The following is a 19,535-nucleotide window of genomic DNA, read 5'->3' on the forward strand; positions in this document are numbered from 1 at the left end:
CAAAAATTTAAGAGCAGAACTTAAATAAAAAATGGAGAGGAACAAAAAATATTTCAAAACAGGTTTTTAAAATCATCCCAAAAGATACATAAACCGTGTGTGTGTGTGTGTGTGTGTAAAGGTAGTAGATCCAATTGTTCGGCATTAGAAAATATGACAGTATTATCAAGTAAAAAATTTCAAGATACTAGATTTATCAAAAGAAGCTAGAATGTACTTGTTAGAATTCAGCATGTAAGAATTGACAGAAACTCCTAGAGGGTGCATGTGTATTATATACATACATATACATGCATATGTAAATATGCATATGTATGTATATGTGTATGCAGCATGTATCTATTGTATCACAAGTACTAATTTATTTAATCCTTTTTGAAATAGTTTCTGTTATCTGCACTTTATAAATAAACTAAGGCACAAACATGGTTTAATTAAATAACTTGTCCAAGGTCAATAGCTAGTAAGTGACAGAGCCTCGATTTCAAACCCAAGCAGTTTAATTCACAAGTCTATACTTCTAACTACCACATTATGCTTTTTATATTTTAAATTGTATTGTAAACATATAATACATGGTTTAAAATTCAAATGATATATAGTGAAAATTTGTCATCCTAATCCTTCTCTCTGCTCTTCTCAGAAACAACCAGTTTCCTGTGTAACCTTTCAAAACTCTTCCATGGGGTTTTTTTTTGTTTGTTTTTTGTTTTGTTTTGTTTTTTTATTCATGTGAGAGAGAGAGAGAGAGAGAGGCACAGGCAGAGGGAGAAGCAGGCTCCATGCAGGGAGCCTGACGTGGAACTCGATCCCAGGTCTCCAGGATCACACCCTGGGCTGAAGGCTGCGCTAAACCACTGAGCCACCTGGGCTGCCCTGTTCCATGGTTTTATAAGCATTTCTACATATACTTTTTAAGAACACAGAAATTAGCATGCCATGCATTATATTCTGCACCCTTCTTTTCCCCTTACATGTGTGTATAAATAAAAGAGGTCAGGGTACCTGGATGGCTCCATTGGTTCAGCATTTGACTCATGGTTTCAGCACAGGTCATGATCTCAGGGTTGTGGGATCCAGCCCCGAGTCAGGCTCCATGCTCAGCAGGGAGTCTGCTTCTCTCTTTCCCTCCCCTCCTGCTCTCTCAAATCTTTTTAAAAAATAAGTCAGTTATCAGTATCTGCATCATCCTTGATGAGGACTGTTTACAGCAGATGTGGTAAATTGTGAAGTCATTTCTAATAAAAGCAGGAGCAAATCAGAGAAGGTTATGACCTTTTGTGTACTATAACTTGACAAAGTTTGGGGGTTTTTAAATGATTACAACAGTATAAATAAGTAACTGATATAAATATTGGAATTAAGAAATTATCTTATTTGAGTGGCACGTGAGTGGCTTAGGCATCTAACTCTTGATTTTAACTCGTGACACGATCTTGGGGTTGTGAGATGGAGCCCCACTTGGACTCTATGTTCAGCGCAGAGTCTGCTTGTCCCTCTCCCTCTGCTCATGCTTGTGCACTCTCTCGCTCTCAAATAAATAAGTAAATAAAATATTTTTAGGAACAGAAATTCTTATTTATGAGGCTACATTGATTATTAAACATCTGTAAATATGTTTGAAAATCATTGGCTTTCACATTTTCCCAAGATTCTCTGGAGCACAGTTACCCAGTCATTCTTTGCTTTAAAAATGATGTCCTTGGGGCACCTGAGTGACTCAGTGGTTGAGCGTCTGTCTGGCTCAGGGCATGATCCCGAGGTCCTGGGATCAAGTCCCGCTTTGGGCTCCCCTGGGGAGCCTGCTTCTCCCTCTGCCTATGTCTCTGCCTTTCTCTCTGTGTCTCTCATGAATAAATGAATTATTTTTAATGACATCCTTATTTTTTTCAAGTTTTAATAGGTTGTCATTCTGTCTTCTGGTAATGGAATAAATATGGAGCATATATTTAAAGAACATTGGTAACCTTTGTGTTTAGCTTCCCCAGACTTTACAGTCATGCCAACTATTTGATAGCTAAGCAAAACATTTTCTTTTCTGAAGTTGGCACCATTCTAGAATAGTGGTTAAATTACCATGATCATTGTAAGCTGACAGAAACTTCAGAGTCATTTGTTAAGGATCCTACAGAGTGGTGTTTATTTGGAGGAACACTAGGTGATACTGACATTTCAAAGACTGAAAAAACAGGATCACAGGACCTGGTGACACAAAGGCAGAGACCTTTATTCCCTTTATATACAGATTAATCTGTCTTTAATTTTTTTAGCATTTAGTATGCTCATTAAATTTTTATTGAAGTATTTCAAGATCTACTTCAGGTTTTACAACAATTATACTCTCCTAAGCTTTAAACAAATAAGGTTTTAGGCAGAAGTTGCAATTTTCTGGTTGTTTAATTTATAAAGAGCTTATTGTATGTTTTAAAAGGTTTACCATCCCAAGCCGATAAATATTGGATATTGAAATAAAGTGTCTAATGGGAGGAGGCAATGTAAATTATGTAGGCAAACAGGTATAAAATTAGACAATCTGGCAATCAATTCTTCAGTATGGTGTAAATTTGATAAATTGACATTCATTTAACAAGTCTTTTTTCTGCTGTTTTTACCCTAAAATTCTATATTAATAGTAAATATTTCATAATTCATATCATATAACACTAGTTAAATTTATTAATGATTTTTTAAAACTTTAACATTTGTTTTGTTTGAATTTCAAGTAATAACCTTTCCCAATACTTTGTATTTTGTTTAGTATGTCACTTTTTGGAAGTGGTCACTATCAATATCTTATTATGTTTTGATGGCCTTGGAGATTTAAAACCGAGTAAAAGTGTAATAAGCAGCCTTTCTTATTTAGTTACAAGTTTTAAATCATTTTATTCCAAATAGGAAAAGGCAAAAGTAGATTCCTCATGGAATATGAATTATATAAAAGATATCTTAACAGTTGACTTAGTGAAAACAGACTGGTCCTTTCCATTTGTGGAATTTTCAATATAAAATTCAATCAAACACTTTAAAGGTAGTGGGTTTCTATAATTAGATATTCCTTGTAAACTTTATTAATGTGAATATATATTTTCTTTTTTTAAGGATTAGTGAATTCCTAAAGAAAATAGGGAGAAATTTTATATTATAGTTAAATTCTTTAGTATCAATTCAGAAATCTTTCACATTCTTTTACCATATTATTTACTGTTCCAGTGATCTATCATTCTCTTTATATACATTCTTATATATAAGAATATATACATTCTTATATATACATTCTCTTTATATACTTTCTTATATATAAGAAAGTATTCATTGTCCCCCTCAGACAGACTGTCTAATTTTTTAAAAGTAAGAGTCACAAACATTTATTCAAGTGAGCTTCAATTTTTTTCTCCCAGCATGATTACATTAAGAATCTGGCACTTTCAGGTGCCTGGCTGGCTCAGTCCATTAGAGCATGTGACTCTTGATCTTGGCGTTGAGTTCAGGTCCTACACTGGGTGCAGAGCTTACTTTAAAGAAAAAGAAATGGCACTTTCTTTAGTGATGATGACTTTGCTGCAAAGGTCTGAAATTTTCACTTGAAATTACTTTTCAGAATTAGTTTGAGGCACATATGAAAATCAGTTTAATTACTTAATTAACATACTTAGTAGACCACAATGTTTTATCTAGAAACAGTTTGCAGTTTGTCATTCACTTACTCTGTAGGCTTGGACTGTTCAAGACTTTTGGACCTTTTCGAAAAAGTCAATTCAGTTTTGAAAGGTGAATATTTTACTTTGAAAACATCCAAAAGGATATATCAGAGAGAGTCAAGAACATTTTGAACAGTGTCAGTGTCATTGCTTTATGGCATTCCAAAATGACAGTTTAAAATATTGGGATATAAAAGTTTTGGAATGATTGCCTACTTACTTTATAGTCATACTATGTCTTTGATTAGTTAAATTCTCATGTTCTAGATCCTGGTTATAAATAGGCACTTTAAAAGGATCAGTTAAAAGCCAACATTTTTCTGGTTGTTTTTGGAGGGGAGGATTTAATTTGTAAAATTAGAATGGTATTATTACACCATGTACTATAGCATGCTATACATTTAATAATAAATGTTAATTTCCTTTCCTGTTTTTATTTTTATGTATTGGTGATTAGAGATTAAGTTCATAAAGTTAAAGAACTTTCTAAGCAGTCACCCTAAATATGATGTTAAGGTTTACTTTAGGCTTAGTTTGCCATTTACTTTAGTAAATACTATATTCTCTTCATTGCTTGGAGAAGTGTTTGAGAAAGGAAAGAATGATTTGCATATTCTAAGTAGTCAACTAAGTGTTTTAAGGACATATTTTTTGATAACTTCTACTTAAAATCTATATTAAAGTGGTTTTCATTCATCTTCAATCACAGGTACAGGAACCTTAAAGATAGATTTTGTTGGAGAGCTGAATGACAAAATGAAAGGTTTCTATAGAAGTAAATATACTACCCCTTCTGGAGAGGTGCGCTATGCTGCTGTCACACAGTTTGAGGTATAGTATTTTTCTCTAAAATGTTATGATCTTAAAAAAATAAAAAGGAAAAAAATAATAAAATGTTATGATCTTAAAGTAGATATTCTGACAGTGTGTTCCATTATTTGCATGACTATTTCAGGCTAGGTGCCTTTGGCCATAATTATATTCATGATTTTGGAATTTTTATTTTATATTCAGCCAGTTATCTCCTTAATAGAGGGAGAGAATTAGGAAAGTGGACTGGAGGATGAATACGTACATCACAAACACACAAAATAGCATTACTATTAATTTGGTAGGAGGGACACCTGAGTGGCTCAGTGGTTGAGCCTCTGCCTTTGGCTCAGGTCGTGATCCCAGGGTCCTGGGATTGAGTCCCACATGGGGCTCCCCATGGAGAGCCTGCTTCTCCCTCTGCCTGTATATCTCCCTCCCTGTCTCTCTCTCTCTCTTTCTCTCTGACTCTCGTGAATAAATAAACAAATAATCTTAAAAAAAAAATTGGTAGGAAAAGCCACAGATGTCAAATACTAAGAGTATAATTTTATTTTATTTTTTAAGATTTTATTTATTTATTCATGAAAGACACAGAGAGAAAGAGAAAGGCAGAGACACAGAGGGAGAAGCAGGCTCCATGCAGGGAGCCCGATGTGGGACTCGATCCCGGGACTCCAGGATCATGCCCTGGGCGAAAGGCAGGCACTAAACCGCTGAGCCACCCAGGGATCCCCTAAGGGTATAATTTTAAGTAAGAAAGATACATAATATAAAAGCAATTCAGGTATTGAAATTCTGTGACATGTATGTATGACAGATACATGTACACACACACACACACACACACACACACACGTATATAATTTTGTTACATACATGCTTTGTTACATAACATACATATTTATACATACAAATATAGGAGACAAGCAGACTCCCACTGAGCAGAGAGCTCTATGCAGTGCTCAATCCCAGGACTCTGGGATCATGACCGGAGCCAAAGGCAGATGCTTAATCGACTGAGCCATCCAGGTGTCCCTGGCTTCCGACTCTTGATTTCAGCTCAGGTCATGATCTCAGGGTCATGGGATCGAGCCGTGCGTTGCACTCCACACTTAATATTGAGTCTGCTTGTCCCTCTCCCTCTGCTCCTCCCCTTGTGTGCTCCCTCTCAAATAAATAAATACATAAAGTCTTTAAAAAAAATAAAACAAGTATTGCCACAGCTGTTTAGGCTTAAATCTGTGTTTCAGTTATTTCATTGCTTATCTTTATCCCTTTGAGCACTTCTGCATCCTGGAATGGTTGGCTGGAGTATGTCTCCAAATAATTTTCTTTAAAGGGAGGATATGTGGGTGGTATATACTACCAGAGCCTTTGCACATCTGAAATCTTTCATTTGCTTTAATACATGGCCAGTTTTACTGAATGTATAATAGATTTGGTGGGGGGAGAAGGAACAGCAGCCCCTGACATCCAAAAGTTGTCCTAGCACTCCCAGCTAGTCTCTTGTTTGACATAAACAGCATCATAGAATACCAGCCTTAGACAAGTTTACTGAGACGATGATAAAGTGAAACAAAACAAGGGTACTTCATAATTTCATCTAAGGTCACATAAAATCAAGGTCACTGTGCTACCCATGAAATAATGAACACACCCTCCTCTCTTAGTTAAAATGAATGACTACTAACTACTTTACCAATTACAGTTTAGTCTTGCTAAACAGCCCTCCTCTCTATAGGTAAGATTTGCTGAGATGCCATCCCACAGAATTGCCTCCATTTTATGACAGCACCCAATTTAGAGTGAATCCCCTCAATTCATCCTGCCAACTCCCAAATTATACATAATAGGTTCTTTCTCACACATCCCATGGTTCTCCTTAGTGTGGGTTTTCTTTTGCTACAATGAGTAATAAACCCAACTTTTCAACCATAAGAGTAGTACATACAGTTGGCTAACAGTTTTTCTCTTTTAAAGGTATATGAATGTTGTTCCACAGTCATTCCTACCTCATTTTGTCAAGGGAAAGAATCAGACTGGAATATCTTTTTGCCCCTTTTAGGGTCACATATTGTTTTGTTTTGCTGTGTTTTCTTCCTGATTGCTTGTTATATTATTTCTTTGTACTTAAAAATTAAAAATTTTTACAAGGGGTTCACTTTTCATTAACTTTTCATTAGCTTCTGCATAGTAATTGGTGAACCCTGTTGATGTTGAGATTCAGATCTTCAGTATAGCCAAGTTTTTTCTCCTCCTACATTTTCACTGTGGTTCGTGCTCTGCTCTCTCATAATAGGTGTATATCTAATGTCTGTTGCTCAGATGAAGTTTTGATGGCTTTCATCACTCTGTTCTTATATCTTAGAAACTTTTTTTTTAGATACTTTTAAATCTTGTTATCCATGTTACTCATTTAATTTCCTTTAGTATAAATTCATTTCTTTACTGCTGCTGCTCCTAATTTAAATTTTTCTGTGCTATCATTTCTTTCCTTACACTCTACTTTTCAGATGTTTTATGTATTCTCTGAATGAATTCATTATTCATTCAACTTCTTTGAGATTGCAGGCAGCCATCTAACATTTTCCTAGGAGAAACTTTTTTCCAGAAGTATGTGCTTCCTCTACCTCTATATAATTTACTCCTGCTTTTCATGGCACAGAATCTTGAATTGGTTCTTTTTTTTCCCTTTGTTCTATTTTGTTTAAGTTTCTTTCTGGGGCACCTGGGTGGCTCAGTCAGTTAAGCATCTGTCTTTGGCTCAAGTCATCATCCCAGGATCCTGGGATTGAGCCCTGCAGGGGCTCCCTGCTCAGTCTCTCTCTTTCCCCTTTGCCCATCCCCCATTGCGTGCACACATGCTCTCCCTCTAATGAATGAAATCTTTAAAAAAATAAAATTTCTTTCTTTTATAACTGGTATTCTACTGAACCACTAAACTTTATTTTGCTTTAATGAGTTTGCTCTTTCTTTACTTTTAAAGAAAAAAAAAAGAGGTCTCTTTAAGTAGGTCAAGTGGTGATAGTTTTATGTGTAGTATATATGGAAATGCCATTAAACAAATGACGTGTTTAGAATTGAAAGAGCATCTGTCTTTATTCCTCTGCTATCATTTCAGATGAAGAACAAAGTACATCAGAGATTCTGGAAATATTTTTGATTTTGAAATAAAAGCCAGAGAGGCAACCTATTTTCTCAGCTATCCTTCTCAGTAAGGATAGGAGGCAACCTATCCTTACAGTGTACTCGTTGACCTTCCTATGCTCTGTATTTTGTAACGTTACTGCTGAAGCCATTTACATTGAATTTTTGAAATGTTGGAATGTTTTGTTAAAAGTAAAAATGTAATTCTGAGTTATTCTAATACTATATATTGTTAAGATCTACAGCAGACCTAGTTCTTGGATTATTGTTTGTTTTTGTTTGTTTTTGCATTGTTGATGTGGCAAGGATAGTAAGCCTCAGGTTTTCCCTGTAGTCACTGCCTAGTGTGTTGCCTGGCATGGAGTAAGAAGTAAACAAATGAAGGAATGGATGATAGAAATAAGACGATGACCGTTACTTCATGAAATAGTCGGTTAATTCGGTAGGATTTATTTTTATATTTTTATATTCTTCTCTTAAGGCTACTGATGCCCGGAGGGCTTTTCCTTGCTGGGATGAGCCTGCTATCAAAGCAACTTTTGATATCTCATTGGTCGTTCCTAAAGACAGAGTAGCTTTATCAAACATGGTATGTATGTGTTTGTAAGTATATTTAAATTTTGAATAAGTGTTTAGAATATTTAGTTTGCTGGTTAGATGTAATAGGATGAAACCACTTAGCACAATTCTTATTTTCAGTAAGCCCTCTTTTTTTAAATTGCCTTATCTGGAGTTTCCTTCCTCGTGGAAGAAATTTCATACAAACTTTAATTTGGAAAACTAAGTGACAAGTTTAATAAATATTGTCTGAAAAAAATCTGACTTTCTCATTAAATGCCAAAATATATAGATATATAGCCATATAATGAATTATATCTAGGTTTTTGGTTGGTTGTATTCTTATGTATAATGTCTGCCTGAAAGATAGACATATAACATTTCCTCAAATTTTGATGTCATTATCCCTTTCATAAATAGAGGAAGCATTTACTGCTTGAACTATATTGTTTAAAACAGAGAGTACTCTATATAACCTCTAATATGAATCTGGAGAACTTGGAAAAGCCTAATGTAACCTGAAAATAACTACCTTTTGCCTCCTTTATTGGTGGAGAAAATTTCTTTTTTTTTTTTAATAAATTAATTTTTATTGGTGTTCAATTTACCAACATACAGAAAAACACCCAGTGCTCATCCTGTCAAGTGTCCCCCTCAGTGCCCGTCACCCATTCCCTCCCACCCCCCGCCCTCCTCCCCTTCCACCACCCCTAGTTCGTTTCCCAGAGTTAGGAGTCTTCATGTTCTGTCTCCCTTCCTGATATTTCCCACACATTTCTTCTCCCTTCCCTTATATTCCCTTTCACCATTATTCATATTCGGTGGAGAAAATTTCATAGTTAGAATGCCATTCTCTTCTCAAATATTCTTGAAAAGGAGGCTAATAAATAAACTGAAATATTATTTTACAATTTAGTATGAATGAATCTATCAGGTTTGTTTTTGAATAAGTCTTCCTCGGAAGAAAGAATACAGAGATTTTGAGGAAGTAGAGAGCCTGAGTAGGAAATGAAGGGGTAACAACAAAGAGTAATTAGGGACTCTGTAGGTAAAGTGGAGATTCCTTCACAAATTTGCCTAGAGCCAGCCTTGGTTTAGAGAGTGCTCTAAATTTAGAAATCTGTACCCTTTGACATGTAGATTTCACAATGACCCTTTATTAATAATTAGTGCCTTCTATCTTTATTTCACTTGAAAAGTATTGAGGTCTTACTTTAGACATCCCAGTGCTTGGCATGTAATAGGAATTCAAGAAAAGTTGTGTCTTTTCTCTCACAGGTGCTTGGTAGTTTTAACACTTGAGCCCTCAACTTCATGTCTCCTTCTTAAGAGGAAGGATTTTAACAGCATAAGAGCATGAATGAATGAATTGGGGTAGATAAGTAAGCAGTGCTGGAGAGGGGGAAGGGAGAGGCAGCACAGTTTTTGGCTAGAATCTACTTTAAGGTATTTAACGTAAGTCTGTTTATATGTTCTCTTTCTCTCTCTTTTTTTAAAGAATGTAATTGATCGGAAACCATACCCTGATGATGAAAATGTAGTAGAAGTGAAGTTTGCCCGCACGCCTGTCATGTCTACATATCTGGTGGCATTTGTTGTGGGTGAATATGACTTTGTAGAAACAAGATCAAAAGATGGTGTGTGTGTCCGTGTTTACACCCCTGTTGGCAAAGCAGAGCAAGGAAAATTTGCGTTAGAGGTAAATGTACTTGAAGAGGATTGTTCCAACAGTCCATAACTCCAGGTTGGGGAATTTACATTTCTGATCAATTATTAGTACAATTATTTATAGTTTAGACTGAAATTTGTTGTGTACTTTGGTTTTATTTTTAATAGAATTTTGAAACTACCAACCTTGGTGTTATATTAATATTTTACAAGATAATGATTAAGGAATATTAGCGTGGAATTTATTTGTCCACAGAGTGGGTGGGAAAAGATGTAATATATTTTTCATACTGAGTTATAAGTGGATTAAAATTTGGTCAATATCAGCAAAAGCCAAAGACTTTTGGAGGTAGGGTTCCCCAGGGTTGATTTCTAGTAATTTGAGATGCTTTGGCTTGCAACAGGAATCCTTGTGGATTTCTATATGAATTACAATAATATATTTATCAGATGGTTCTTTTGTTTATACTTTTGTAGGTTGCTGCTAAAACCCTGCCTTTTTATAAGGACTACTTCAATGTTCCTTATCCTCTACCTAAAATTGATCTCATTGCTATTGCAGACTTTGCAGCTGGTAAAGTAAATTTCATTTTATTGCTGAATTGTAATAACTTTTGAATTTTGTGATTTTGAGGAAGGAGTATGTGCATATATCAATAAATGTTTATATTTATTTTATGAAGGTGCCATGGAGAACTGGGGCCTTGTTACATATAGGTATGTTAATGATACATTACCCTGCCTTATCTTTTCAATCACTGATTTCATAAGAGCTTCACTCCTAATCACAGTTGAGTAACTTCTGCTTTGTGATCTGCTGTAAATTTTCCTACCTCCCCCACTTCTGTGCACATTTCAGGAATGCAGATGAACACCCTCTGGTGCTACTATCTGAGATTGTGAGATTTTAAAGTGAGCATCTGGCATTAGTACATTTTTAAATCTATTTTTGGCCAAGTTTCTCATTTCGGTGCCTTCTCTTCCTCCCAGGAGTTTCATAGTTATTTTTCCAGCTTGAAGAACTGACTCTGCTTTAATATTTTCTAGCCAAGTTTTTACATATCTGTCACCACAATACAAACATGTGGGTTGTATAATTTTTAAAGCAGGGTCTGTAAACAAGTTTTTGCCCCGCCTTTGATGAGTTACATTTTGGACAGCCTGCTCAGTGTTCTTTTTGGGACTATGGAATGTATCTGCCCCCCACCACTTGCCACTCCCCTTCTTTTAATGGAAGGACTGTCTGCTCTCTCTGTCTAGCACAATAATCCCTAATCCCTTAGACAAAGTTTTTAAAAACTTTCAGGCAGCTGTCCTATTTACAAACTGATGATTAAACTTCTATCACACCTTTGATCTTCTCTTGTATGAATTCTGTTGGAACAGTCTTTAATCTTTCTGGAAATTTTTCTATTCTGTGTACTCTGAGGAAATGTTTTCTTGACATTTCTAAAGCCTAACTTGACCATCTTATTTACTGTTTGAATCTCCCTTCCCCATTTGTGCATGCCTGCTTTTATTGAAATACTTAACATTGCTTAACAAGTTTTTTTTTTTTTTTTAAACACAGGGAGACTGCATTGCTTATTGATCCAAAAAACTCCTGTTCTTCATCACGCCAGTGGGTTGCTCTGGTTGTGGGACATGAACTCGCCCATCAATGGTTTGGAAATCTTGTTACTATGGTATTTAATATTTTTAAGTGCTCAAATATATTTATCTTCATCCTGCTGCACATTATTTTGGCTACATAGTGTTTCAGGTTTGACTGGAACATAGTGCTAAAAAATGAATGATAGAAAATCCTTGTTTTAGAAAGTCCACTTTGAACAGTATTTATCAGAATCTGTGTCAGTCAAGAGCATGTGGACAGTCCATTCAACACAAAATACTTCCTAAATTGTAGAATTTGCCCGCAAATGGGGAAGTCTTGATACTAATTTGGGTGAGAGAGATTAGGTATAGAGATTTCAGGCTAACTATAGTTTCTTGAGCATATTTATTATGTAGTTCAGTCGCTAAAAAGAAACCTGATAAATAACAATGTGGTCTTTGATTAGCTTGAAATGTTTTTAGGAATCAGTTTCTCATTGCCTGAAATGTTAAGTTGAAATTTGTTAGAAATGAAAGCAAAGAAACCAGGAAATAACTGTAAACTATATTAAAATTTCCAGCTCTCCCATTGAAATTGTTGTTTATTATAATGGTTGAATGATCTCTGCTTAAGCCTGGACCTTTTTTTCCTTCTTACTCCAAATGAGTACTGTTTATGTCGGCTAGCTGTGTTAGAGCTTGGGAGCACAGAGTTTAATGAGTGAACTAGAAATACCTCTGCAAAGAAAGAACTGGGGCTTCTGAAGCCAGCCAAATTCCCTGATAGCATTTTAGGCTGCCAAAGAGCAAAACCTGACTTGGATGTTAGTTGAGTCCATATGTCACAGGAATAAGCAAGAAAGTAAGACATTTAGCAACTATTACATGTCTGAGACAGTTTTTAAAGAAAACCAGCCCTTGAAATTAAACCATTTCCTTTTGCTTTGGATGTTTAAAATTTTACTTAGGTGTGAAAAAAATGTTTGAAATATAATTTCATGTAGAATTAAGTATGCTAAGACCTGTATTCAAATATGTACAGAAATATTCTCTTCTCCTAATGTAGCAAGTTTGTTGCTACCAAACAATTTTTGTTAGCTCTGAGCAGTCTTCATTTTTTATGATTTTATTTTTAAACTACCAGCCATACATTTTAATAGGGGAAATGTGCATATTCTCATATAGCTTCTAAAGAACTTTTTACAAAAAAATAAAGATCTTTTTACTGGATTTGAGTAACTGTTCTATTTATTAGATGTCAATTGTTTCTTTAAAACAAACTCTGAAATTTAAGGACCATAATAGGTTGGTGAATAAACTAGCTGTGTACCAGCCTATCTTCATGGAAGCTACTAGTTAAGTAGGTGCCCAAAGCATTTGGCATTTCATCACTTAGTATTAAAGATATTTGATCTTTTCAGAATTTTAAGTGCCTTTTTGCTTTTTACCGTTGCATTAGTCTTTTAGCATCTATCTTGGATTCTTATATTGCTTTCTTTTTGTAAGAGATTTAGTCAACTTTAATAAAACTTAGATTAAAATCTCTTCTAAAAATTTGTGGGTTTTTTTAAAGTTGGTTTTAATCTGTGGCTCATTTATATTCTTTGTCCGTTCTACTATTCTTATTAGCAGGTGAGAATTTTGTATAGATACTTAAACACCATTCATCACTGAATCTACTTACTGCCATGATAATTCTGTTAATTTTACCTAGTCTTTATATAAGCAGTACTGCTTTTCTGTTTATTTAGAAAGTTTAACTTGTCAGTCAACAGTGATTTTTCCCAGTCATTATTGGACATCCTTTGCAGTTTTCCTTGTCTGGTCTTGGTATCTTTCTGGTTTATTAAACTAAATTTTACCTGACACTATAGGTTCTCACCTACATTTATCTGCTCTCTTCCCCTTTTCCGTATAAGGACTTTCTCCCCCACTCTCTTTTTCCTTCCATCTTTTCTAGCTTTGGTAATAAAAAGTTACTGAGCTATGTTTTGAAATGTCTCTCAGGCCTGATGCCAAAGTCACCAGTTGGCCTTTCTTAGCATCTCTTTTAAGCATCTTTTTTGTTCGGACATGTGAGTGAATTACTAAATATTTTTCACTGAATTTTGGCTTTAAGTTGTAAGTTGAATAGTGGAAGGGACATGTGAGTTTTTCAGATTAGTGGAATGATACGTATTTTGTTTTCTTTAACATTTCTTTCTTTTGTTTTTAGGAATGGTGGACTCATCTTTGGTTAAATGAAGGCTTTGCATCATGGATTGAATATTTGTGTGTAGACCACTGCTTCCCAGAATATGATATCTGGACTCAGTTTGTATCTGCTGATTACACCCGTGCCCAGGAACTTGATGCTTTAGATAACAGCCATCCTATTGAAGTGAGCCATACTTTTCAATCATTGGCCTTTACTCTCATTTTTAATGACATAAGTAATTTGTTACACAGATACTGAGGATCCTGAAAGGAAAGAAAATTGCACAGGCAATTCACCTGTTTGTATAGCTCATATTTTCAGTCTTGAAAATGTCACAAGGCTAAATACTAATTATGTTTCTTTTTAAGGTAGGCAGTATAAAAATTTTATCTTTGTAGAGGCAAGTGCTATATACCCTAAGCATTCACTGAATACATTTTTATTGAATACTATAGGAAAACCATGCCTGTTGGGGCAGTATGCACAGGGGAACGTTATTATTCTGTTGTTTGTTTCAAAGAAAATTCTGAACATATTCTTTTATTGTTGTCATTGTCTGCTTTTATATATATTTTATTTCTCTCGAATTAACCTATCCTTATTTTGGCTAGTTTATATGAACAAATTTTGCCTCCAAAGGACTAGACTTCTAGTCTACTTGACATATTTAACTGGGGTCCTATGTAATTATAAGTAGGCCATTACAGTTAATTGCAAGAAATCAAATGTTTTTCATCTCTCCATTCCTCCCTCTCCAATTCCCAAATAAAAAGATCTGTAGGGATTTGCCTCCCAGCAACGCTAAGCCAAGACCCTTAGAAATGGTGGGGATCATGTTGTATATTCTACTTTATTAGTGTTAGTCACTACAGTGTTTTTAAGAATCATCATAGTACATTTATGAGTGAGCTAAAGGCAGAAAAGTATCTTATGAGTTAGGAGGGTTTTCCTAGAAAGCTTTTTATGTAATTCAGTATTACAGGCTGTCTGCTTCCTGTCATAACCCTGAATCACACTGTCTGCCAGGTCAGTGTGGGCCATCCTTCTGAAGTTGATGAGATATTTGATGCTATATCATATAGCAAAGGTGCATCTGTCATCCGAATGCTCCATGACTACATTGGGGACAAGGTAAAAAAAGCAATTTTAAAAAATCTTTCATTCTTTTATGGTAAAATCGTAGTGTTTTGCATGAAAAAATGTGTCTGCTTTTATTTAGATTGAGTTCTTAAGTAATTTTTCTAGACTTTGGAAGGATATTAACTCCAATCTGGGTTATCTTCTTTTCTTTTTATATTGACTCTTGTCTCTTAGATGAATGATGTGAAAATGTTTGGGGGATGTGTGGGCGGCTGGCATAAAACTTGAAAGCAAAAGTAGAAGGCAAAGAGTATGCATTCTTAAATAAAAGACAGTAGATGTTAGAAGGATAGATGTTTTTCAGTAAGTCTGACACTCAACTAATTTGAGTAAATTAGCTTTCAAGTACTAATATGCAAATACACTATAAATTCCAAGGTCTTAATCTCCCGGATTTTAAAAATTGTGTTTTCTCAGGACTTTAAGAAAGGAATGAACATGTATTTAACCAAGTTCCAACAAAAGAATGCTGCCACAGGTAATCTTTAATAGCTTGAGATAGTAGAAGAGAAGATGTTGGCACTCTATCCAGAGTGGAACATTTACACTTTTTTCTAAATGCTTAATCTTCCGTGTGATAGATAGGAAGTAAAGTTGACCTATTTGGTGCCATGTGTTAAGCCATGGATCATGAATCAGAACCCATTATCTTTCTGGTCCCCCTCCAGTAGTCTGCTTTCCAAAGCTCAGTGTCCTGTCACCAGAGAGTCTGAAGAGCTCTGTTTACCTTACCAGAATTTATTCTTTTTGGTGACCCATTGGTTTTATTGCCCTAAATTGACCATTGGCCATTAAAATTCCTGCAAATTAGCCATTTTTGTAGTGAACTTGTGGAACTAGTTCAATGAGTTTCAGTGAAGGTTTAAGATTTTCAGTGTAAAGTGGTCTATAATTTATCGTATATGGGAGTCAAAAGAAAGAATAAAGGTATGAGTTGATTGAATATGAAAAAGACCCAGAGTTGGAGTTTTGAGTTTTTCAGTGAACAAAAATAATTTAAAAACAAGATTTGTGTAATATCATTAGTGTCTAATAGAATGACAGAAGTTCAGAGAGGCCTGGCTATGGGCTGTTCCTGAGATTTTGTGACCTGTGAATTAAAAATACTGTATATGTCCCTCTCTGTAGGGACATGTGTCAGGACATGATGTAACCCTGACACTCTCCCCTCAATCTCCTCACTGTAAATTTCCATCTCAGTTTATAAAAGAGAGAGGCATTCTATTCTGTTCCTTAAAGGAGAGCTACAGAAAAATGTGCTCTTGTAAGTTTTCTGAGTCTTTAGCATGCATACATATAATACATGAGGAAATAACAATATGGTTCATAAACTATAATGTACATGCAGTGACCTAGGGTCTGTGAAAATATTTCTAATTTGGTAGGTCTGGGGTGAGACCTGAAGATCTATCTAACACAGTCCCATTTGAAGCTAGTGCTACTAGTTTATAGGCTACACTTTAAATAGCAAGGCCTACCATGTACCTCTTCTTGGTTTGTATATGTGATGAAAGACAAGTGGCAGTACATCTGTGGTTTTGATACTCTGTCTCACCTCACTTCCTTTTCCTTAATTCATACCTTCACGATCTCTCTCCTGAATTCCACACTTGCCTGCCAGCTTAGTACTTCTTCCTGCCCCATTCTCTTCGGTTTTCTCTTTCACCTTGACGCTAGCCAGGGTTACCTTTCTAAAGCGAATCTTTGATTACATCACCTACTAATTAAAAACACTCGAGATTCTTCACTCCCCTCCACAGTCAGGTCATACAGAGTCTTAGCAGTGTAGCCCTGGGCCTGCGGTCTCAGGCTCATTGCCTGGTGCTCCCACACCTGGGCCTCTGTCGTCAGTTTGTTGAACATTTGCCATTACTGATATTTTCTGTCTTTTCTTTCTTTCGTCTTTGTACATAGACCATTTATTCTGTCTACCTGGAATACCCTTTTCCTTTGGTCAGCCTAATGAACAACTCCTCTTCAAGGTGCAGACCAAAAGCCAACTCATATGAAGCCTTTCTTTTTCTTGGATTTTTCTTTCAGGGCTTTTCCTCTGTCCTTGTCCCCATTATAGTATAGATCACATCATATTGCTCTTTTGTTTACTTGGCCACCAGTGCCATTTGACCACATGAGTTTTACTTCAACCTCAGAATACTGAGTATTTTTTAACCTGTGTTAATTGAATAAGTATAATGGTTTTAAGTTTGATGGTTTTAAGTTTGTGGATGATTGTTTAGGGGTGATCTTAAATATGTTTCTATTTGTTTCTATTTCTTCTCATTTGAACTCACCTGCTTATCTTTTGTTTATTATAGTTTGTGATTTTTCTTTTAAGTAAATCTAGGCCCAGTGTGATACTTGAACTCCTGACCCCTTGATCAAGAGTCACGTGCTCCACTGACTGAGCCAGCCAGGCACCCCTATAATTTGTGATTTTTTTTTAGTAAATTGGAACCATGAAGGAAATCTTAGCCTATAAGACCAAGTCCAGTTTTTGTAATGAAGTTTATTTAATGGGGAGGCAAGGGGACATTAGTTTGACCCCCTGTTTGTCTCCTGAACCTAAAGAACCAAAGAACTGGTTAGCAATGTAGTGTCAGGAGTTCTGTAAAATTTCTGGTTTGTTTAGGAAAATAAAAATGTAAACATTTTAGATTTTCATTGTTTGTGTTTCTCTTCTAGAGGATCTCTGGGAAAGTTTAGAAAATGCTAGTGGTAAACCTATAGCAGCAGTGATGAATACCTGGACCAAACAAATGGGATTCCCTCTCATTTATGTGGAAGCAGAACAGGTAACCTTATAAAAGTCTTCCAGTTCATCTCCTACTATATAAAATGAAATTCAGCGTTACCAAATTTGTTTTTTTGTAGGTAACATTTAAACAATCCCTTGCATTTTCTCAGTGATTTATTATCTCATACTAAATGGTTTGACCCCTACATCCTTAAAATCATACATACTTACAGCAGAAAGCAAAATGTTGTCTACTCTTACTGTCCCCAAGGAAAACTCTGTAAACTTATTGATATAATGCTCATTTTTTAAAGTTTATTTATTTATTTAAGTAATCTCTATACCCAACGTGGGGCTTGAACTCATGACCCTGAGGTCAAGAGTTGTGTGTTCTTCTGACTGAGCCAGCCAGGTACCTCTTGGTATAATTCTAAAATGAGCAAGTGGGGTTTATTCCAGGAATACAAAGTTGGGAGGTATGTATGTATGTATGTATGTATGTATGAATGAATGAATAAATATCACTATATTGATTCATAATCACTACATTAACAGAATATAAGCTGAAGAACCACATAATCACTTCTATTGATGCAGAAATAGCATTTGTTAAAATTCTACACCTATTTATAATATTCTTTAAAATTAGTTGTTATTTAAAATTTTATTTTTAAGTAATCTCTACATTCAACATGGGGCTTAAACCCACAACCCTGAGACCAAGAGTCATATGCTCTAGTGACTAAGCCAACCAGGCATCCCTAAAGTTAGTTTTAATGTTGGTTGAGTGATTTTGATTAGAATTGCACTATTATTAGTTGAATTGTTACCTGAATTCAGAGAAGTATACTTTGAAATGAGTTGTCCTTTCAATACGACTGAGAGTTTATACGTCAACCTTCAATGTGTACCAGAAAGTTTATCTTAACTTACTTTAATTATATGAAATTGTGAAATTCCTCGCTTATATTTCTTTGCCATGGTTTTTTTTTTTTTTAATTTTTTTTAATTTATTTTTTATGATAGTCACAGAGAGAGGGAGAGAGGCAGAGACACAGACAGAGGGAGAAGCAGGCTCCATGCACTGGGAGCCTGACGTGGGATTCGATCCCGGGTCTCCAGGATCGCGCCCTGGGCCAAAGGCAGGCGCCAAACGGCTGCGCCACCCAGGGATCCCCTGCCATGGTTTTTTAACCTGCATACAGAATTAATTACTGTTTATTTTTAGAGAGGAAGATTCATAGCTCTTTTTTGGTATGTGTTTGCTATAGTGGTTCTGCATTGTTCATAAAACTAAGTATGTTTTACAAAGATTTTCTCAATATGGCATTCTAAGTTAAGTTAGTAAATTTGGTTTTTTGTACTGTCGGAATTCTAGGTGACATTTAAACTAGTCCTTGTATAAGGTTCCCTGTGTGGAGCCTGCTTCTCTCTTTGCCTGTGTCTTTTTTTTTTTTTTTTTTAAGATTTTTATTTATTTATTCATGAGAGACACAGAAAGAGAGAGAGGCAGAGACACAGGCAGAGGGAGAAGCAGGCTCCATGCAGGAAGCCCTATGTGGGACTCGATCCCAGGTCTCCAGGATCACAACCTGGGCTGAAGGCGGCGCTAAACCGCTGAGCCACCCGGGCTGCCCTTTGCCTGTGTCTTTGTGCCTGTGTGTGTGTGTGTGTGTGTGTGTGTGTGTGTCTCATGAAAAAAATAAAATCTTTTTTTTTTTTTTGAAAAAAATAAAATCTTAAAAAAAAAAAAAACTAACATCTGACTTCCTCCTAGTGTTACTGAGGCTAATTTAACTTCTCCATCAAACTGCTTTTGAGGTCTTACTTTTGGTTTTTTGTCCACAGACATACCCACACTTATCTTCCATTTCATACTAGAATAAAAAGCCTATCTAGGATTCTCAATTCCTTTAAAACTGGAAGAGCACTACAACATATAATATCTTGATTATGATTGATTTCTCATTTTATATTCCCTAAATGC

The 19,535-nt window shown here is 35.5% G+C and overlaps 1 protein-coding gene across 1 annotated transcript in view; it reads left to right on the forward strand.

Annotated features, from left to right (window-relative positions):
- NPEPPS (aminopeptidase puromycin sensitive) overlaps nucleotides 1–19,535 on the forward strand; it is a 101,561-nt gene that overhangs the window by 59,920 nt on the left and 22,106 nt on the right. The window contains exons 4-13 of the mRNA XM_072747388.1: nucleotides 4,408–4,529; nucleotides 8,140–8,247; nucleotides 9,715–9,915; nucleotides 10,362–10,458; nucleotides 10,568–10,601; nucleotides 11,455–11,569; nucleotides 13,693–13,857; nucleotides 14,701–14,805; nucleotides 15,232–15,292; nucleotides 17,497–17,606. Of these exons, the coding sequence (XP_072603489.1) occupies nucleotides 4,408–4,529; nucleotides 8,140–8,247; nucleotides 9,715–9,915; nucleotides 10,362–10,458; nucleotides 10,568–10,601; nucleotides 11,455–11,569; nucleotides 13,693–13,857; nucleotides 14,701–14,805; nucleotides 15,232–15,292; nucleotides 17,497–17,606 (1,118 nt within the window). The remainder of the gene's footprint in view (nucleotides 1–4,407; nucleotides 4,530–8,139; nucleotides 8,248–9,714; nucleotides 9,916–10,361; nucleotides 10,459–10,567; nucleotides 10,602–11,454; nucleotides 11,570–13,692; nucleotides 13,858–14,700; nucleotides 14,806–15,231; nucleotides 15,293–17,496; nucleotides 17,607–19,535) is intronic.

This window comes from Vulpes vulpes, chromosome 2 (genome assembly GCF_048418805.1).
Source record: "Vulpes vulpes isolate BD-2025 chromosome 2, VulVul3, whole genome shotgun sequence".
NCBI classification, from domain to species: Eukaryota; Metazoa; Chordata; class Mammalia; order Carnivora; family Canidae; genus Vulpes; species Vulpes vulpes.